Raw genomic sequence first — 22176 nt, forward strand, 5'->3', positions numbered from 1 at the left:
TTACATAAATGATATTGTTTGAGACATAATCCTCTTTCCTTATTTGCTGAATTAACAGCAAATACATGACCAGTTTCTCTAGCTCTTATAATGCGCAGATTTTTACATAATGTATATTTGGCATCTTCATTATTGACTGTGATGAAAATTTCTTATTAGAATATTGAAAGAATATTAGAATATTCAAAGCTAATCTATTAGACCTGATCAGCCGAGACATCTTGAGCTGCTTAGGTTCAAATTCTGGCTCTGCCCATTACATTTTAAACCACCTTTCTTTCTTTCTTTTTTTTTTTTTAATGTTTTTATTTTATTTTTGAGAGAGAGAGAGAGCGCGCGAATGCATGAGCAGGGGAGGGACAGAGAGAGAGACACAGAATCTGAAACAGGCTCCAGGCTCTGAACTGTCAGCACAGAGCCCTACGCGGGGCTTGAACTCACAAATTGTGAGATCATAACCTGAGCTGAAATCAGACACTTAACCAACTGAGCCACCCATGTGCCTCTAAACCACCTTTCTATGATCAGTTTTCTTATCTGTAAAATGGGGATGCTGATAATCACCAGTACTCAGAGGAGTTAACATGGTTGTAAGGATGCCTTCAAGACAATCACTAAATAATTATAAAATTAATGTTTATATCAAGTTCAGATGGGCTTTTGGTGGGTTTTAGGTGGAGGTGAATTTCAGCAGGGACCATAAAACCTCTTTTTCTTAGGCATCATTAACCGCACAATGCTCCATGGAGCCTATCTATCGCTCATAATCTTCTTCTGTCGTTGGCCTCAGGAAACCCATTACCTCCTCAGTGCATTTTGCCCGTCTCTATACCCTGTTAAGACTCAAAGTCCTATGGTGACTGTAGTTCCCATAAGGAACTATACGAGGGAAGTTCTGGGTGGAATGAAGACTGGTAGCAGGTGACAATAATATGGTCACTGATCACCAGCTATTTGACAATGCCAGAAAAGGCACGGTCTCCTCTGTGGGCTTCCAGTCTTCCTCTGACTTGGAAGAGGAGGCCAATGCAGGGACAGGGGTAGACAAGGAATGGCTGTGGCCGGCTGGCAGGCTGTTAGATGCCAGCACAGACCATCTGAGCTTCCTGGAATAGCTGGTGATGCACAGGCCAGTCCTCCAGAGCCCCCTCCATAGCCACTAGTGATGCCTAAAAGGCAGGACTTTTGTGGGAACTGGGACAGATTTTGGAGGTTCTCTGCTGTATAAGGTATTGAACTTACAGGTGCTAGAACTGAATGAGGTCCATGGAGGCTAAAGGAATAAACCTGGGAGGCCAAAGATGGGCATTGGTAAGGAGGAAGTTTAGGCAGCAAGTCTTTCAATAGTCTCATTACTTATTCAACGGAATAAGGGGCATGTTGGCTGACGATCAGCCCTGGGTTTAAGAACATGTCACTTGCTTTCCAGGTTAGAACATCTTTCCACAATGTCACTTTTCGACTTCTAAAAGTTATAGGCAAGTACTCTGTAAGGTTAGCCCTCCTAAGGAGGAGGACAGCTTTTGTGGTTTCTCACTTGATAATGAGATTTTTATCTATCATAGGGCGGAGACACAAGCAATTTATTATTTTTTTTCTTTACATTAATGATAAATATAGGTGGGAAAAGAATCTTAAATGTGTTTATCATGGATATGAAAACTGCCAGTTGTTAGTGGCAAATAAATGTACTACTTAAAGATTTACTTTCTTTTTTCTTGAGATAGGCATAAGTCTATTAAATATTGGTTCCCCAGGCTCCCAGTGGATTCTGATCTGACCTATCCAACCTGACCCTTCCCCCTCCCACTTTAGGATTAGGGGTTTATTCTTTTGGGTTTTGCTTCATGGGATGAGGAAAAACTTAGGAGAGAGGGAAAAATAAGTGCATCTAAACCTGAGTTTACAAACAAAATCTGTAGGGTCTAGTGCCTACAGTAATGAGTGAAAGTGAGTAAGTGGTCTGAGAGTAATAGCTGGCTTGGGTTGGCACTGTGGCCAAGTGCAAGGAGGAAACTCATTTCATCATTCACGAACCAGCTCCAGCCCACTGAGATCATGAATGCAGGCCCAATGTTGCCAAATCTTTTAACTTTTGAAAGATCCAAATCTAAGAGTGTGTGTGTGGGTGTGAGAACTTCCGTGGGCTTGAAAACACTGTGCAGGCCAAACAAAGCACATCTGGAGGCCACAGGTGTATTACCTCAACCAGTCCCGAGGCAGGAGATTTTAATGGAATCTGAAGGATTAGAAGTGGGAACAGCTGTGGTATACTTGTGATAAAAGGCAGGAGGGAAAAAACTAGGGCTTTTTGGAGTGTGTCTGTGATGCTTCTTCGACATACTCAAGAAAGCCTAGTAAAAGACAGTGTTTTGAAACAATTTTAGGTTGCTGGACTGTGTACTTTTGACAGGGACAACATCCTACCCCTTAATTATTTAGGTCAATGTTCTAGAAGGGAATATAGTAAAAGAGTAACATTTTTTCTCTATATAAGCTACTTAGAGGGTTATTTTGTAACCCTACATTATATCTGAGTTACTTGTCTCTTCTCAAGACAACTAAAATCTTCTTTGCCTTATTAATTAATAAAAAAAAGAATTAAAACTTTACTGTGATTAGTGCTACCAAATAAATGTCTAAATCCTGTGTAGTTTAAGGACCTACTTAAAGGACAACATGGATACTAATAAAAAAAAACACATTAAAGAGAAAGTCCAACGATGTTCACTATATTGTACCAAATCTGCATCATTAGTAAAGGAAGATGGAATGGAAGGTGATGACTCCATTGCTAGACATAGGTTTCACCCAGCTAGAATGGTAGGTCTGGAAAACTTCTAATACCACACTTCTTCCACCAGTCACAAGTTTCTACCACTAGGTAACTAGACTCTTTGATATTAGGCTTGGTGATATTATCTCATATAGTCTTAGAAGTAATTCTTACCTGTTAGAGGGCTGCTGTGGAGACCTTTCCCCTTGGACTAGAAGAGCTGAATGCTTCTCAGCTTTAACATGCAGATTGGTTAACCCAGGGGAATGCGAGACATTGGCATGGGGGTGGAGCCTGGGAATTTGCATATCTAACCAGGTCCCAGGTGAAGCCCAAGCACAATTTGAGTAGCAAGGAGCTAAAGGATTGAAAAAAGATAGAGAAAAGGGCATATGGACTCACAGGAAATCTGTGTTAGGACCTGCACAGAATCAATTCTTCTCTCTTATAGCTGGAGCAGTCTGATTTTATTTAGGTCGGAACATTTAATTAGAAGGGAACATTTCCTCTTCACGATTAGTTTATGAAGTCCAGATGAGGCCACTTCTCCATTTGCTCTCATCCTACCCCAACCAACTGTAATAGAGTTAAGCATGTGACCCAACCATGGGCAAACAGCAGAAGTGAGCAGGTGACCCAAAGTTCAGTGATTTTCCGACCCTGAACCTTGGCTAATGCTTGTGGGAAGAAGGCTTTCTTTAGTGGGTTGTAAAACCTGGAGCTTCCAATGACCATAATGAAAGGGATGCCTGCCTGACAATAAAGCCAACACAGAAGCAGTAGAGCTAAGATGTGGAAAAAGAAAGATTTCACATGACATCTTGTGAACGTTTGGATCCAGAGTTGGAAAAAGAAAGAGTCTCAATGACATCTTTTTTTTTTTTTTAATGTTTATTTCTGAGAGAGAGAGAGAGACAGCGTGAGCAGGGGAGGGTCAGAGAGAGAGGGAGACACAGAATCTGAAGCGGGCTCCAGGCTCTGAGCTGGCTGTCAGCACAGAGCCCGATGTGGGGCTCAAACCCATGAACCGTGAGATCATGACCTGAGCTGAAGTCGGACGCTCAACCGACTGAGCCACCCAGGCGCCCCTCAATGACATCTTTTGAATGCCTGGATCCATCCATGCTCGAGGCTTCCGTTGTTGGTCACTTAAGCCAATTTGATCTGAGCTTCTGTCTCTTGAAACAGATAGCAACCTGGTAAATATAGTAGTAGATAAAGCCTGGCACACAGTAGGAATTAGGGAGATAATTGTAGCCTTCTCAGCATAATTCTTCCTTGATTGGACTGAGCACTGTGTGTGTGTGTGTGTTTGTGTGTGTGTAATATTTTTTTCCAGAGAAGAAACAATCTGAAACTATAAGTTAGGTGACAAGCAATTTTATTTTGCAAAACAATCACTATACAGCAACAAATACATTTGCAAATTTTGATTGAAAAACATGAACTAACTACAACCAGCCATTGAAGAAATGCCTTTCTATGGTAACAGGCTCTAGAATTATCAGAAGAAAGAAACCCCCCCAGAGATTTATAGTGGCATGTTGGAACCTTGGAATCCCAGCATACAGAGTATACTTTGTGTTGATTTTTTTTTCTTTTTGCTAAAGTTGAAGTAGATTTTTCATGATTGACATTTTCTAAGTTTAAAAATAAGCTATTTCCTGCAGAGGGACTTGGCCTCGACCTATACAGCCAGGCTAAAAATCCTAGGTGTAAAAACACAAACATCAGTGCTGATTTTAGCACACCAATCTTGGAAGGAATGCCTAAAACTTGCCTTTCCAAGCCATGAGTGTATTTTTTTTGGCTACTTAGACCATGAATAGTTTATTTTCCTCATTTTTGTGGCATGAAAAATAGGAGAAAAAGTGTAATTGTAGCAATGTCAGAATCAACCACACTGAGATGATTTCTTTAAGGATACTGACATGATGTTACATTTTGACTGATGCCTATTTCCTTCTGTGTTACTCTATCAATGTGTGAAGGCCAGCTGCCATCGGCAGGTCCTTCCATTTATCCAAGTTTTCTCTTCAGCCTTCTTTAGCCAGACCTAGTTGGTGTTGCACAGGTGTCTCGCTTGTGGGTGGGATTTCAGCCTATCACCCTGCTGGAACTCAGCAGGAGAATCCAGAGAGAGTTGGTTCCTAAATGAACATGGCCGTTGAAACTCATCATGAACTTGGATCTTCCCTGCATCATTATAAAGGACCCAATTATTGGCTGCAGGTGACCCAGGGAGAGTGAGTTCATTGGAGAAGCTGGCCTTTTAACTCTTTACAGCTCTGGATTACTTAGTATCCTTAAACAGGTTCTCAAAGGCTAAAGCCAGAGAGAAACTGGCATTAGTAGATCTAGAATTGGAACTATGAAGCTTTACTTTCTAGATCAGCGTATGGGTATCCCCACAAGAGTGGTGTTCAAAAAGCTTAATTTGTGTCGTTAATCTTGAGAGTGAAGGCAAGATAAGTTCCACCCCGTGTTCCCATAAGAACACATTTAGCCTGTGCGTTTCTCTCATCTATTGGTACAAATTATCAGTTTCTTTTTGTTAACATCATAAAGAATCAGATTTCCATACAAAGGAAGGGCATTTATTCATTATAATTTTGCTGTGATTTGAAGTATGCATTTGTTTTAATGCCAAATCTAATTTAAACCTCGTGCTTTGTACCATCTTTATTTGGGACAGGTATTTGTAGGAAATGGAATTTTAATACGTAAAGGATAATTGTCTTACATTTTACAGAAAATTTAAACCAGATTGATATAAAATGGTTATTTTGTGAGTTAAAACTGTCCTAGCCAGCTGTTAACTTCTTTCTAGAGAACTTTAAAAACTATCTAACACTATCAAACATGTAAGAAAGTACCATAAGTCTCTACATAACTATTCTTTCTTCCCCAATTTTCTGGTCCATTTCAAGGGAAGCTGATGAATAAAATGCTCAGATTGGTCAAATCAACATCACAGTACTTACTTACTCGGTAGAAAATAGACATATCCATGGTCATACTTAGCAGTTTCTAATTTTTGACTGTTGTATAAAATAACTAATTTACATTTTCAGACAGGTTTGCCTATGTAAAACCTCTTAGTTGAAAATGAATGCTATGATTTTCTCCTAGAGCTTTTTTTATGATGGAAGTTACATTGGTTGCAATATCCAGCGGGTCACAAAATGGCAGTACCTGTGTCTCTCTGTCTTTGCATCCCTTGGCTGCAATCTTAGATGCTACTTTGCTTCCTCATTGCCTCATCCATGCTCATCATTTCCTCCTTTATATTCAGGAATTGATTTGGCTCATGGGGATCAAACACCTATCAGACCATTTGCTTTTAAATTCAGATCCAACCTACCAGCCTGGAGCAAGAAAAAACAGAGATAAAATACAAAAGAGCATCTACCCAGCCTGGTAACTCATTGCTTATTTAGGCCATTGACTATTTCATTGCTTATTCACAAGTCTAAGATGAATGATTTGTGAGAGGAATTAATTCATTTGTGATTTCTAGACTGAATATCCAGTCAGACCAATATTACCTTCTGATAAGTAATACGGAGTCATATCGTGTTCCTTTACAGAGGGCAATGTTGGAGTCCTGCAAAAACTGATTTGGATATCTGTATCTCAAATGTTTTGTAGCTAAACTTTCTCAAAATACTGTATTTGTCCTTTCTGATCAAGGGATCTTTACTTTGGGTAAGAAAGTCAAATGTTTTCTATCAGGTAATTTAATTAGCAGGTATTGTTTGGAAGAGCGGGGCAACGTGTCCCAAACTCCCTCTGTGAGTTTCAACTTTAGCAAATGGAAAAAAAAAGAAATCCTAAGAAGTCTGTTTCATGAATGATTACAGGAATAAAACCCAAACTATTCCATAATTCAAAATGAGATAAATCCATAATCTGAAACCAATGATCTGTAAACTCTTTGAATGTATAACTGGACCCAACCCCACAAACTCCATGTTGGTGAAAGCAAAGAAAAATAAATTTTCCTAGCATCACGGGAGAGACTTGTATCTGGCACTAAAACAGGGTTACAGCTCTGAGTTGTTACAGGAAGCAACTTCATGCTAAAACTTTTTGTTCTTTTTTAACTTTTTTTTTTTTAAATAGGGAAAGAACCCTGCTAACATCTACTTTCACATACCTAAAATTGCAACACCAAAGGGTGCAGGAGACACAGATACTGTGAATAAGGAAGTATAATATTCAAGTATATGAGGAAGTATCACAAATGGCCACAGAGAAATATATATATATTTATATCTATAATACTGTATCAAACAGATGGAAAGGGAGTGTGAAACTGGTAGTGTGGACACAAATCTAGCTGATCAACTGACATTCTAATCAGACACGAGCCCATCCTAATGAAAGTGCTTCATTCCTAAGAGATGCACTTTTATACCACTTCCTCAACCACAGCTCAAATGCTTCGTAACTATTTTTAATTAGTTAAATAATTTATTGGATTGACTTATACTCTGATAAAATTATCCAGGTCCCAAATGTTAATAACTTAACTGAATCTTTCTTCCCATTTATACAAAATAACACTTAAAAAAACTTATTTCTTACATGCTCTTTCCTTCCTGCAATCAGACTCCTTGATTTAATTTAACCTGTAATAAGTTAAAATGGGCAGCTTTTATATTTTCACCCAGCAACAGAATAGTGAAATGAGCAGCTTGGATTTCAACAAGGCCTTTCAGAATGTATGGATAGCCTTCAGGCACATGAAAGGTAAAAATGCAAGTTTTAAAATAATAATACTCCATGCAAAACAGAGCAGAGCAAAAATAATTGTCCAACTGTACTCATGTAAAGCCAGTGTCTTCCTGTTGCAAATGGAAATCAAGTCAATTTCTGCATATACTATTCATTGTTTTTTATAAAATTGTAACAATTACTAGTTTGGGAATGAGATTATTTATTTTATGGTTTGTAAAGAATGAATATAACACCTGCTCAGAGCCCACTCCTGCCAAGAGCTCATGCCTAAATATTATTACTTCAACGCTAAATGAGAAATATTCACAAGCCCTGCTTAGCGAGTGCAGCAGTGACATCCTCGGCCAAAGTGGCAAGCTGAGGGGATTCGAGCAGGTTGATGCTTCCGGAGGAGGAGACATTGCTGAGTCGTCGGGGGGACGCCACGCTGGATCTGCCTGGCGACTGCGTGATGATCTCAGCTCCGTGGTCCACACGGGCCTTAGCATGCTCTCTGAAGTTCAACTTTTGACTGTCAATCTGTTCAAGACAAACATCAGTCCTTGTTAACTCAAGCATCTCAACTGGTCCCTAGACCTTTCTTCATGTCTCAGAGCTGATGTCAATGTCACTTCTGTTCAGCTCTGCCATCTCTACTTCCTCTATGTCCAGGTCTTTGGATCTGGGACCCAAGTTGATAAGGAGTATTTCAGCACTAACAACAACAACAACAACAAAACAAAACAAGACAGGCTCAGCTCACGACCTTGTTTCTTACCTTGACGTTACCACCTCCAGGTACATGGTGAGCATTGTCGAGTGAGCCGACTTTAGCTTGGGCCTTTTCTTTGAAATCCAGTTTTACACTCTCAATTTTCACACGCCCACCACCTGTGAGAGGAGAAAGCTTTTAAATGCCTTGCTACATGACATCTTCTATCTGTGGTGACTATTTCCCTAAAATGATTTCAGTAGATAGACCATCACAAAACACAAACTTAATTTACTATTCTTTTGACCATGGATATGATGGGGATTTTTTAAAGAATTTCTAGTCCATAATATTATTCCCATACCACCCAAGGCAATGACATCTTTTTCTGTATTATTATATAGCTTGTTCTACATATTAATATCTTTCTCTTCTAAGCCAACGTGAACCCTGATTTCTAGATAAGCTTCCAATGCACTGATCTATTTGAACCTTATCCTATCTACCTTTTATTTTTCAACTAATAATAAATTCTTCTTAATAATCTACCTATGTCTAAACTTAAATATCTGAGGGGCTTTTCTTTATCTATATAATAAAAACTCTAAAAATAATCCAATGAAAATATCTCCTTCCATCCTTTCTAAAACATGGAACATTTAATCTCTTATTCTTAAGGGAGCAAATTAAATTGAAATGAAGATCTTCTTTATTGTTCTTCATGGCAATAGGTCACTTTTCCAAAAAACTATTAGGTTAGGAATGGTGCACATATGGATCATATATTCAGTTGTAAAATTTCAACACTGATAGCTTGACTGATGAAATTGGATTTGGAAAAAAGTTGTTATAACTAAAGCATTTCGAGAGTGTCCCATTATCATTAGCAGATGGAGTAATAGGAAGAGAGGATTTAGAGATCCCATTCTTGTAGAGATGCCATAGGACAAATCTGACACTGCCGTTGATCTGATAACGGGGAAGATAGGTTTGACCCCACCATTAGTCTTAAACTTGAGGATCTGCTGATAGATAAGAGTGCCAACATGCCGCACTTTAGAGCAATGCCCCATCTCTGCATGCCTTTTCCAGCTTGCAAATGCAGGGAGTTCAAGACCAGTAGGCATCCATTGTCCTTTAGTCTGAATTAGACTCCTTTACCTCTCTACCTAAGATTTGCTCTCACTTTCATTAGCAATTTGGTTTTAGCTGCATGCCTTTCTTTGGAAGGCCACTGGTAAATGACATGATCCTCTTCTATTATTGCATCTGTCTTAGGATTTTGACTTGAGAGAAACATAGGAAAGATTTTTCAATTTTGGACTCTTTTATCTCTCAAGGTCAAGAAAGAAATGTCTGTTAAGTCTTCACAGACTTAGACCTTGCAGTATTTTTCTCATATGATACTTGGACATTTACAATGATACCCAACTACCTGGGCAAGGGCCTGTTGAAATTAAATAGTGTGATTAGATTACATTTTGAAGATATATCCATTCATTCTTCTGAAGGTTTAGGATGTGCATGATGTTATGCTGACAGAAGACATGTAATTGTCCCTGCCTCAAAATGTGTATTATTGCAATAAGTTTTATTCTTCCAACATTTCAACTGGCCATGTACGTCTCACTTGTTAGTTGTGACAGGATTAGTGTGATTTATAAAACATACTTATCTTGGTTAGATCCTAGAGGATGTTGAATTCCAACTAGATGAGATCAACTTTCTTGAGATCTTTATTATTTTTTTGGTAGTCTTTAATAGAAGTGGCCTTTTCAAACTCTCTTTTGTGATTCTATGTTGTGTCAGTATAACTCTGTTAAAATTTTTGTTGAATTCTATTTTAAGACAGGAAAAAATTGTAATATTGACCCCAGATATATTCCGAAAAGGAAGCTTGAGAAGTCTATTTTTGTTAAAATCCTACTAGAATTTTTTTCTAACTATTAGAGAAGCCCATTTGATTTCACGGATCTATCCCTTCGGTTCTAAGGAATTCTGGCGTGCACCAGGAGCAGTGATTGTGAAGGACTATAATCTTTATCAAGCTTCATACACCCTAAAGTTGAGCTTCCAGGTATTGAATTGTTTCCTTTATTTTCTCCTTAGATATTCCACATTCCAAAGTAACTTTGTGAAAAACTTGCTGTTGTCAAGGATCATAATGTTAACACTTTTATATGAATTTAGTCATCTCATACAGTTCTTATAAAAGTAAGATCCAGATTTAGAAATAGGTGGGAGGCTATCACAATAGTCTTTTATGGCCAATAAACATTATATAGAGTATTTCCTTAACTACGTCACATTTTTCTGTGTATCGAGAGCCCAGTTGAGTTTGACTAATGGAATACTTACTGTATAAAGAATCCAATATTTTATCTTGCATTCTGGAAGAAAGTAGGTAGTATGGCCAAATACTTCGATCACACTGTTGACACAGACTCAACTAAGTGTTTAAGCTTGAGTTACAGACAGAATTGTGAAGATATGCAGTATAGGACCATGTCCCTGCTCCCTCAGGAATGAAAGAGAAGCTAATTCCAGAGTAGTAGTTCTGAAATCAGTATTGGACATTATTGGGAAATGTCTACAGAAAGATGTGACCACTGATTGATCTGAGAGCTGGACCCAGGCACTTGGAGGCTTCTCATTCTCTACCCTGTCCTTGGAATGTGGGTCCTGCTTTCCTTTACTGCTTCCAGAGGCTGCTCCAAGGACATAGCTTTGACATAATGATGTGGTGTTGAGAGCTACACTGTAAACATGACTAAACCCAGTTAAGGCCTCTTTATAAACTTCTAAGATTTGACAAGTAGGTGTGGGGATCCATCTTGCTGTTACCCAACCCAAATCTCACATGTAAATTCCCTTGCCTTATTAAAACTGCCACTACCAACCTGGCAAGGCCTGCCTGTTTTTTCAGTTTCTCCCTGTCTTCTGAGTACAAGGGCCAATTTCAGATTATACCAGGGAAGCTCTCAAGAGGGCTGTGAACTGTCAGAGATTCCATATATGTATTTTCTAACTCTTTGATTTACTTTTTGAACATAACTTCTCAAAGTGAAGCCTGACTCCTAGACATGTTTCCAGTGCATTGATTCATTCTGAAACTTATCCTATCTATCTTTGTTTGTCAACTAATCTTCAACTAATACATTCTTAATAATCTTCTCTTGGTCAAAATTCTTATTGGACTCAATTGTTGGTGTTTTCCTTCTTCTTTTTAAATACACTTCATGCTTAGTGTGGAGCCCAATGCAGGGCTTGAACTCACGAACCTGTGATCAAGATCTGAGCTGAGATCAAGAGTTGGCACTTAACCACATGAGCCACCCAAGTGCCTTGGGACTCACTGTTCTTATACCTTGTTTCTGATCACATTTGAGACAACAGTGAATGTTAATAACCTATTGCTTGGTTTAATTAAGTTATCAGGCATACCAGCATCTTCCTCTTATCCTTCTATAATTCAATGGTATATACTGTGTCAAAGTAGTCTTAAGAAAATAATAAATTTGACAGTTGCCCATTATTTACATATGCATGCAGATAGAATTTAACAAAAATACACGATAATGATAGAAGAAAAAAATGACTCATAATATGTTAGATTTACACTTTAAATAAGAAATAATTCCCAGCAAGTATGAATATGAATTCTACTTTAGACCACTAGTCCCATACGATATTCTAGAAAAACAAAAGGGCAATGGTTAAGTAAGTTGGGATAAGCACTGCATCAAGCAATGGCTCCATTCATTAAGCACTGCATTCTGTTGAGGGTTCATAATGCTTGTTCTTTTTTAAATTAAGTTACATTTAATTAAATTAAATTTAATTTTTCTTAAATAGTTTATTGTCAAGTTGGTTTCCATGTAACACCCAGTGCTCATCCCAACAAGTGCCCTCCTCCATGCCCATCACCCCCTTTCCCCTCTCCACCCCCATCAGCCCTCAGTTTGTTCTCAGCATTCAGGAGTCTCTCATGGTTTGCCTCTCTCCCTCTTTCCAACTAATTTTCTCATTCTCCTCCCCCATGGTCCTCCATTAAGTTCCTCCAAATCCACCTATACATGCAAACATATGGTATCTGTCCTTCTCTGCCTGGCTTATTTTGCTCAGCATAACACTCTCAAAGTCCATCCATGTTGCTACATTTGGCCAGATTTCATTATTTCTCATTGCCACGTTGTATTCCATTGTATAGATAAACCACATCTTCTTGATCCATTCGTCAGTTGATGGACACTTAGGCTCATTCCATGTTTTGGCTATTGTTGAGAGTGCTGCTGTGAACATTGGGGTACATGTGCCCCTATGCATTAACACTCCTGTATCCCTTGGGTGAATTCCTAGCAGTGCTATTGCTGGGTCATAGGGGAGTTCTATTGTTAATTTTTTGAGGAACTTCCACACTGTTTTCCAGAGGGGCTGCGCCAGTTTACATTCCCACCAACAGCGTAGGAGGGTGCCCATTTCTTCACATCCTCGCCAGCATCTATAGTGACCTACTATAGATTTGAGAAATTCAGAAGATAAACCCATTTCATCTCCTTTGCTTAAGCACAATCCCTATTTCACATAATTTAGAAAAACTGTCTTCATGAAAAGTCTTTGGAAATGCTAATTTCAGCTCATGTAATTATGTATGAATACATGGCCCAAGGAATATTATAGACTATATACTTTAAAATAATTCCAGTACACAGGTTGAGAACATAGAAATAAATGGATCTTATATATCTCTTAATTTTGAACCTGTCGTATGATATGTGACCTCCTTGTGATATTTGAGTTTATCTGTCCAAATGAAGATGGCTTGAAGTTTCTAGCTTAAGTTTCTATTAATAAAGGCATGAATTTTCAGGATTTTGAGAGTTTTTCAATTAGGTATTTCACAAGAAAAATTTTGCTTGTCAACTTCTTGAATACAATGTATTATTTCTCTAACTACTAAGAAGTATTTATTTACCTGGCCTGTGGCGGATGTTCTTCAGAGAACCACATTTGGATGTCACATGGCTTAGGTCTATCTTCTTGGTGACAATCTGTACCTGTATGATCCACATACAATATGCTTAAATTGGCTGAGACATAGACAAGCCCCCAAGCTCATACACAAAGTCCATACACATATCCAAACTCACAACACACAACAACACAGAAACCCAAACTGAGGTACATACACACACATAGGAAAACATAACCTCCCAATATCCTCCCACATTTGGTTGGGGAGAAGGACCAAAGTGAAAGAAAATCCTAGAATAGAAGATTTTATTAGTAGAAAACAGATTGTTCCAAAAGAGAATAGCAACACCTGGATTAATAAGGCAAGCTTTCACTCAGAGAATGAAACCACATGGTGTTAAACCTTCCCATAAGCAAAAAGGCAAGTGAAGAGATGAATTATTTTTTAAAAAGTGATTTTTACATAAAAGTGACCAACATTGCTCATAGATATAAGAAGACCACCATTGCTGTAAAATACAAGAAGAAAGCTGTAACCATGCCTTTCTAAAATATTATTGTCATGTCGTGGCTAATGGAATTTTTCTCATACGCTGAATTATAAAATGGTATCAACATTTTTTCTTGTATTTTATTGAAATTATTTCCTCTCCCCATGTTAGAAACAGTGCTTTTCCAAATGTGGGCCATTGTCCATTTGCATCAGATGTACACAGGAATTACTGAATTGGACAACTGCAGTAATGAGGCCATGGAATCTGCATATTTGAACATGTGATTCTTCTCTACAGGAAATTTTGTTTTGGAGGTTGGAAGCTCTCTCACTTTCTTTGAGATTTTTACTTATCTCATTTATCCTTTGCCACGTAGCTGTTTGGACCAGCAAGACTGCAGTAGAAGATAGGGGTCACTCTTTGATACCCTCCAGTTATTTCCCAGGACTGAGACTGTTTCTGTGAGAGTATCACATGGTTGGCACTTACAGTTAGGACACAGGGAGGTGGGCAACCATGTCAATGTAAATACTGATCCTGAGGCTTGGCCCAGCACCCTTAAAGGAGCCCAGCAAACCTTTCTATGGACTTCCTATGACTGACATTTTCATGCTCAGTGGAACAAGTTCAAGCAAGAGGTGACAGCTTCTGGTAGAAGGCACTTATTTTTCCCCTTTCACTGCTTGACTCCATCTCTGCACAGCTGAGGGGCAATAAGCCAAGAGTTATTAAACAGATGAGAATTCTGGACTTGACACTATAAATTACTTGAGTCAACAGATGACCAGAATCTGAAGTTTAGGCAACAGGATCTGTAGAACAGAGAGTCTGCCTGGCTCACCTTTTTTTATTATTCTTATTTTGTGAAGAACCATGCTTACCATACCTTGGGTTTGCCTCTGCCTCAACTACATTTGAGAAAAATGGATTTATCTTTCCCTTCCTCTCAAATGACATTATTTCCACTCAATTCAAGACACAGAAAAAAATCTCATCAAGACAAAGCTTATATTGGGACTTTGAATGACACATGAACTGTGCTTCACTAGTTTTGCATTATTGCCAATGATTTCCTAACTCTCATGGATAGTGATGCACAAAGGATTGACATAATACACTTTAGGTACCTGTATCAGTCTTTGCCTCAAGAGTAATTTAAATGGAACTATAAACATGTGTGTCCAGCTGACTTCTGTTGGGGAGTAGAGATAGCATGAGGATATACCTTGAAGCCAAAGGCCAGCAAACAAAATTGGCAAGTGAGGTGGGTTTGCCATCTCCCTGAAAACCATGGTGTGGTCCATTAAGGTTTTATTCATCAATTCAAAGAAAGAAATTTGGTAATGGCCTTACTGGGAAGGATGGGAAGTCCACCAGCAAAAATACAAGGGTGACAAGCTCCCAGACCAAGGCACATGTGGAGCAGCAACAAGAAGGGGAGTGTGTATTGGGAGGAAGGCAGAAAAAGAGACAGTGTGCTGGCTGGGCAGATGGCTCCACACAATCAGGATAGCTTTCTAATAGAAGCTTCTACTTACATTTCCGCCCCCAGCAGAATGTTTGATGTTATCCTTGGAACCACATCTGGATTGAACCTTGCTAAAATCGATCTTCTTGTTTAAAATCCTAACCTAAAAGGAATTGGAGGTAACTTCACCGTGCATTTTTCTTTCAGTATGTTGGGTATAGGGAGCCAGAATGGATCAGTGCCAAAGAGGCTCCAAACTTCCTTCCACCTACATAATCATTTAAGAGAAAAAAACTAACACTGGAACCGAAGAACAGATCTATCATACCAATATGAGCCCCTATTCCCCTGAATCCTCAAGGGCCAAATGCTCAAGAATTTTAGATATCCAAGTTGTAGGCAGGTGTAATCTGGAAATGATTAGAAGAATAGAAAAATAAAACTTGGGTCATCTGTGATGGGGAGGCACCTGATACTGTGGGCAACACTGGGACTCAGGTCTACTCTATGAAAGGTCCAGTAGTGTAATTCAGCATAGTTGATGTCCTACCCCCTTCAATCCTACAATGTCATTCATCACAGTTATAAATTACCTGGTACATTTGACTGTATTAGTGGTTGACATAGCACAGGTGAGGTTCATGACTGGTTGGGCTGAATGCCATAGATGAGGGTTCTTGTGCATCCAGTGGAAGAACCCTTGCTTTCCCAAGAGGGTCAGCAAGGAGTCTCAGGGCCTCCTCTGATGAAAGGGCTTCACTACTGCCTTGAGGTTTGGCTCAGTGGTCTTATGAGAGGCCTCTCTCTGACAGCTGCTCATCAACAGCCCTAACCCTTGGATGACTGGTGTGGAAGCATTCTTTCCATTTTTAGAGGGAAGCAAACCAAGGACCATTAGTTAGCTGACTTACACTACTAGGTCATGTAGAGGTAGTCCAGGCCTTCATTAGGTCCAACAGATTTGAGGTTAGGGGTTTTATTTCTATTTTAAGAAAGTCCAGTATTCATCTAAAGGACAATAGCAAATCTATATCTGGACAGATATTACTGTGGTGGAATGTAATGTGTAAAGTAATAGCTCTTGTGACTTCTCCCATGTGTCTTTGCATGTTTTGGAGGGCACATGAATAATGTAAGCAGGGAAAAAAGATTTATTTTTGTTGTTTGTTTCTTTAATTTTACTTTGGCTACTTCTACCACTCTCCCGGTGTCCCTTCAATAGCTAAAGAGAAATTATGTTTTCAATGCTTTAGGGGACAGTTTGTCCCTTTTTTAAAAAAGCTAAATACATATATCCCAGATATACAGCCCTCTCCAAGAATGGTATCACATCTTTTGGTATTTGCAAAACAGTAAAAAATTCAAGTTGACAATGAATCTTGACTATTTTTAACTAGAGAAAGCTTAAATTGCAGTTCCTGCATAACACTGACAAGAGAGCTTGTCGCTTACAGGGAAGTATCATTGACAGCTCTTATCGGCTGCCCAAGGGAAGAGCCTCTTGTCAAAATCTGAATTCAGAAAACATGATGACTAGGCTACTCTTTAGGGCATGATAAAAATTCCAATTTAAAAAGAAGGGGGGAATACCACAGAGTCTGTGTCTAACAGTAAGTGTAGTTGCATGCTAAGAATTTCACATAAGATGTAGATGCAAATAACTTTGTCAACAAGGGCCATTATATTTCAAACTTCATAGATAAATTATTTGTAGAAAGCAAATCATTTTATTATTTCAAATAATAATACTTTTAATTATCCTCTATGAGTATCTAATTATTTTGACCATGAAACAGAATTCATCTAAGCCATTTTTCCTAATCCTTATAGATATACAGGGTCTCATATTTCATTTGCAAATTTTAATTTAGAGATCACTAGAATACCAATCAAGTGAGTCATTACCAAGTGATCAAAAGCCAAATGTTAAATCTGATTCACTCGTTGCAAAAATGGAAAGTCCAATTTTAGTTGCATGAATCTGTTTGACTCTAACATTTAATCAACTGGCAATTTTTATGATTTCCAAAACAAATGATTCAAACCTAAATGGGGCACCTTGCTAGCATTATTTAAAGACAGTTTATATCTTAAAATTCTAAAACTTAAAGCCTGACTTCTGTTGATTTTCATCAAATTTTCTAGAGAATAATAGCTTTTCTAGTGAAGTAACTAGGTGGTCTTTTTCGATAGTAGACTTTCCCAACCTATGTCTGTTTTATTCTTAAGATGAAGTAGACCTTTGATATCCAATAATGGCACGTTCTTTACATATTTCCATATTTGGAATAGCTTCAGAGTATATTGCTTTTGTTAAAAATAAGGCAGAATATGACATTCACCATTTTGCTTAACGGTTGAATAGACAGAAACAAAATTTCTTTGGGCACCGGATGCTTGAGGCTCAGTAAAATTTATGCTCCAGCTTGACAACTTGCACCCACCTAGTCCATGTAATGCACACTTATGCTTTAACAAAATTACAAAATAGTTCATGGCAAAGAACTCTGGGATCATTTACAAATAACACCTCAGCGAGTTAATTCCACAAATACCAGCAGTTCTCAGAAATCATTCCATAAAATAGAAAATAGCTGCTGTGAAGGAGAAAGCTTTATTCCAGATTAGTTTTCTTTTTTTAAATCAGAGAGTAAAATTTTAACTCTCTGTGCTCTATGGATGGGTCTAAGTAAAAGTAACTTTTTTGTGGAAGAAATTTCCATTGAGCTTTTGTTTTCCTATATATCAAGGGAAAATTATTTTAACACCTCAGAGACGGCCTAGATATATATAACAAACTTCTACTTGATGAACTAATTTTCTATATTCATGATATGGAGGAAAAATACTTGAATAATCATTATGCAAGGTTAACTCTAAACCACACTTTATCTTTTTGTCAATTTCTTCCAGTCAAAATTTTTACTTGCACTATTAATGCAAAATAGAATAATTTGAAAGAGTGACAATCTTTTTTTCTGTATACTTTACAGTGGAAGGGAAGTGTATTATTTCAATTAACTGAATCATCTTTCTAAAGCTCTGCCTTATTCAAAATTTTCCCAAAATCTCTATTTCCTATTAAATACATCAAAACTTCTTAGGTAGGCAATCAGGTTCTCAAAATTCTGATTTTTGAGCCTGCTTCTCAAAATTTTCCATTTTGGATAGACAGTGTTTCAAAATTTCTCATTTTGAAATTTATTCCCATGCTTTCTTTATGTTATCATCTGTTGCTAGAATGCCTCATCCCAAGGTGAGTCTGGAACTCATCATTCTTCAACAATCAGCCCTTCAATCCCTCTCATGAGAAGCTGGCAAAAAAGGATTTCAGTCTTATGCACAAAGGTTGGTGACTTGCTTGCATTCATTGTTGACTTTTCATTCATGTAAGAGTCATATAAGAAAAAGAGTTAAAAAGAATAGGCTAATGTAATTGAATAACTAATCAGAATTATTTTATTTTAGTTTTTACTAATTCTATCTTCCTCCATTATGTTAGGGAAGAACAGTGTAGTGACTTTCTGGATATTCCTGGTATGACTCTAGTTGGGTTTTATAATGATGATTCAGTTGAAATGATATGCCACTGTACTCTCTCCGCATAAACATTTAAATGCTCCTTTAGAGAAATACACTCCCTTCCCCCCCCGCCCCATGAGGTTGCTTTAAGAAAGAACAGGAAGACAAAATGTAGGATATGTCTGTAGGCAAGAACAAATTTCTCCTACTAGAGCTTCGTTGGAAATAGGAAATATGTAAAATGTAAGAAAATACAATCCTAGTTTATAGTTTTTAGTAAAACAATTTATAAACCAGAGGGATTAATCAGCAGGTCAACTTGCATGTCTTAAGCAATGGGATTTTGAGTTTTTTAAATTTGACACTCTCTGATGCTGCTTTCTTTATCAAAAGATCCACATGCAGATCAAGATAGGAAGATATGGAGGCTAACTGGGAGTTCAAGAGTTTGGATTCTGTTCTTGGCTCTCTTACACGTTAGTGCCAGGCTGTACAGACAACCTCTAGCTGGGTATAATCCTCAATTGCTTTATCACTTCTTTATTTCTCCTTGTAATGTTGTCTTATAAAGAATGATTTTCTTTTTTTCTTTTGAAAGGGTAGTGGTCAGTGACAATTAATTTCCCTTCAACTTTACAGGAGATTAAGCTTTTCCTTTGGCTTTACATTATTTCTCAGGAGTGCTTAAAATAAAGCTTTTCCTTGTCCTTGCATTAGAAAAACACTTCTCTCTCTCTCTCAAAAGTATTTCCCATTCCATAGTATTTTATTTTAACGAAGATGATTTATCTAACCTATTTAAGGCCCTGCAGTATTATGTATTAAAACAAAAGGGGAGGGTCGCCTGGGTGGCTCAGTCAGTTAGGTGTCAGACTTCGGCTCAGGTCATGATCTCACAGTTCATGGGTTTGAGCTCCGTGTTGGGCTCTGTGCTGACAGCTAGCTCAGAGCCTGGAGCCTGCTTCAGATTCTGTAACTTCCTCTCTCTCTGACCCTGTCCTGCTCACGCTGTCTCTCTCTTTCTCTCTCTCTCTCTCACAAATAAATAAAAACATTAAAAATTAAAAAAAAAATGGGTAGGGAGCCTGGGTGACTCAGTCAGTTAAGCATTGGACTCTTGGTTTCGGCTCAGGTCATGATCTCACTGTCAAGAGTTTAAGCCCCGTGTGGAGCTCCGTACTGAGCATGGAGACTGCTTGCAATTCCCTCTCCCTCCCTCTCTCTCTGCCCTACCCCTCTCTCAAAATAAATAGTAAACATCGAAAAAATGACTACCTCAGATGTTTCGGAAGAATGAAAGTTCTCTGGAACAGATGATGTTTTTCAAAGACTCATTCGTTAACAACCCTGTGCTTGGATTAAAATGCATGTAGACTTTATAGTCTATTTCAAATTTTATTTATTTATTTATTTACCAAATTGCAAGGCCTCTTTTCTTTTTAATTTGGAGAGAGAGAGAGAGAGAGAGCGCAAGCAGGGGAGAGGATCAGAGAGAGAGAAAGAGAGAATCTTAAGCAGGCTCCATGCTCAGCATGGAACCTGACTTAGGGCTTGATCCCACAACCCTGGGATCATGACCTGAGCTGAAATCCAAAGCTGTTAACTCAACCCACTGAGCCACCCAGACGCCCCTCTATTTCAAATTTTAACTCTGCCTATACTGACCATTAACTTCTTCAAAATTTGATGTGTCAAATATAAGCAATAGAGTACACATTTAAATAGGAATAACAATTTATATCACAAAATACAATTGTACAGAGCTCTAAAGGAAAAGGATAAACTGGAGGGGCCCATTAAGATGTCAGCCCAATTCTTCTATGCAGGTTATGCCACACAGCAAAAAAAAAAAAAAAAAAAAAAAAAAAAAAAAAAAAAAAAAAAAAAAAAAAAAAAAAAAAAAAAAAAAAAAAAAAAAAAAAAAAAAAAANTGTTAAGCACTAGCATTACATTTTTTTCTTCAGTTTAAATTTTTAAGAACTTTTCAGGAATGGTGCACCAAGTAAAGGCAATAAGTTTTAAAGGGTTTGCTCAGGGGGAACCTGGGTAGGTCAGTCAGTTAAGCATCTGACTTTGGCTCAAGTCATGGTCTTGCAGTTTGTGATTCAAGCCTCGCATCAGGCTCTGTGCTGACAGCTCAGAATCTTTGTCTCTCTACCTCTCTGCCCATCCCCAGCTCATGCTCTGTCTCTCTCTCTCTCAAATAATGCATAAACATTAAAAAATTTTAAAGAGTTTGTGCAGTTGTTTGAAAATAATTTGAGATTCAAGGTTGTTCCCATGTCCTTGCTTGGCTTGTAAATAAATAGCAAACAAAAAAAGGACTCTATAGGTCTCAACTTGTAATAATTATTTTTGCAGAGTTTAAATAATTAATATTTAAAATGAAGAGTAGCTCCCCAATTTTTCATTACCCTACAAAAGATACTTGAATTATAGTTATAAAAGTTCTTTTACATAAAGACATAAAAAGTTCTTTTACAAAAGTCCATGATATCAAGGAGCTTTTGTTTTGAGATAATGTTGACTTTCAAACACACACACACACACACACACACACACACACACACACACACACCCTTGTCAGTATAATATAGTGTCAGTGAATAGTTGTTGTTTTTTTTTTTTCATGTTGGGTTGACAGTATTTTAAAGCTTATGGGGTACTTTACTGCTTTTCTTATTTAGTACTTATTTGTAGCCCAATGAGATAGAAAGAAATGTCTTGGAAAGAACTTTAAATTACATAAGGGCAACACAGCTAGGGGAAGATAAGAAATGATAAAAAAGAAAAGGCACTTCTTTTCTGCCTAGATCATAGAGACATGTCTCTTTCCTCATTTGTCATACAGTACCCATCAGAGTTTTAATAAATGTTCAATGAAATAATATCCAATGTGAATACGGAATAAATCTAAATAACTTTTAATTCTTTTTTAGTTTATAATTTATAAATTTACTTATATGTTAATAGCACTCAGTAGACCCTTCGCAAGGGTGGCCATCATAATTTGACAGAATGAGAAAAAAAAACCTGTTTCAGTATAATTTATTGCTTGCCTCCAGCATTAATTCTATTTTCTCCTTGAATATAAAACTAAAAGCAACTTATTCAAATTAGATGTGAAAGACCCAAAAAAGTCTCAAGATTAACACCCAAAACTTTATAAGAAAATATAAAAAATGTTCCTGTCTGCATTTCCCTCATCCCATTCCCTCCTTTTCCCCTCTCTAGTGCTCCCTCTTTCCCAATTACATTTCAGAAGCGCTGATTTTTTACTCAAGTTTAGCATCCTTTTGTGGCGCATACTTAAGGAATTTATTAGAATAGCTAAGTGAATATTTTTGATGAACTATAATGGAAAAATGCTATCAATCTCTTAAGTAGAACCATGCATTTGAGAGATTAAGGTGACCTCACAGTCTGCTTAAATGAGATGGTGCCACATCAAGATGGTGCAAATACAGTAAAAGAATGGTGCTACAAAAAGAAATGCATTTTGTTGTTT

At 37.7% G+C, this 22176-nt stretch overlaps 1 protein-coding gene across 1 annotated transcript in view; it reads right to left on the reverse strand.

The window, feature by feature from the left end:
* Positions 1-4140: 4140 nt before the first annotated feature.
* Positions 4141-22176, reverse strand: part of MAP2 (microtubule associated protein 2) — a 275144-nt gene continuing 257108 nt past the window's right edge. The window contains exons 16-19 of the mRNA XM_039249970.1: positions 15217-15309; positions 13186-13267; positions 8277-8389; positions 4141-8038 (exon numbers count right to left, since the gene is read on the reverse strand). Of these exons, the coding sequence (XP_039105901.1) occupies positions 7823-8038; positions 8277-8389; positions 13186-13267; positions 15217-15309 (504 nt within the window). The 3' untranslated portion in view covers positions 4141-7822. The remainder of the gene's footprint in view (positions 8039-8276; positions 8390-13185; positions 13268-15216; positions 15310-22176) is intronic.

This window comes from Hyaena hyaena, unplaced genomic scaffold (assembly GCF_003009895.1).
Source record: "Hyaena hyaena isolate Hyena2069 unplaced genomic scaffold, ASM300989v1 scaffold_353, whole genome shotgun sequence".
In the NCBI taxonomy this organism is placed as follows: domain Eukaryota; kingdom Metazoa; phylum Chordata; class Mammalia; order Carnivora; family Hyaenidae; genus Hyaena; species Hyaena hyaena.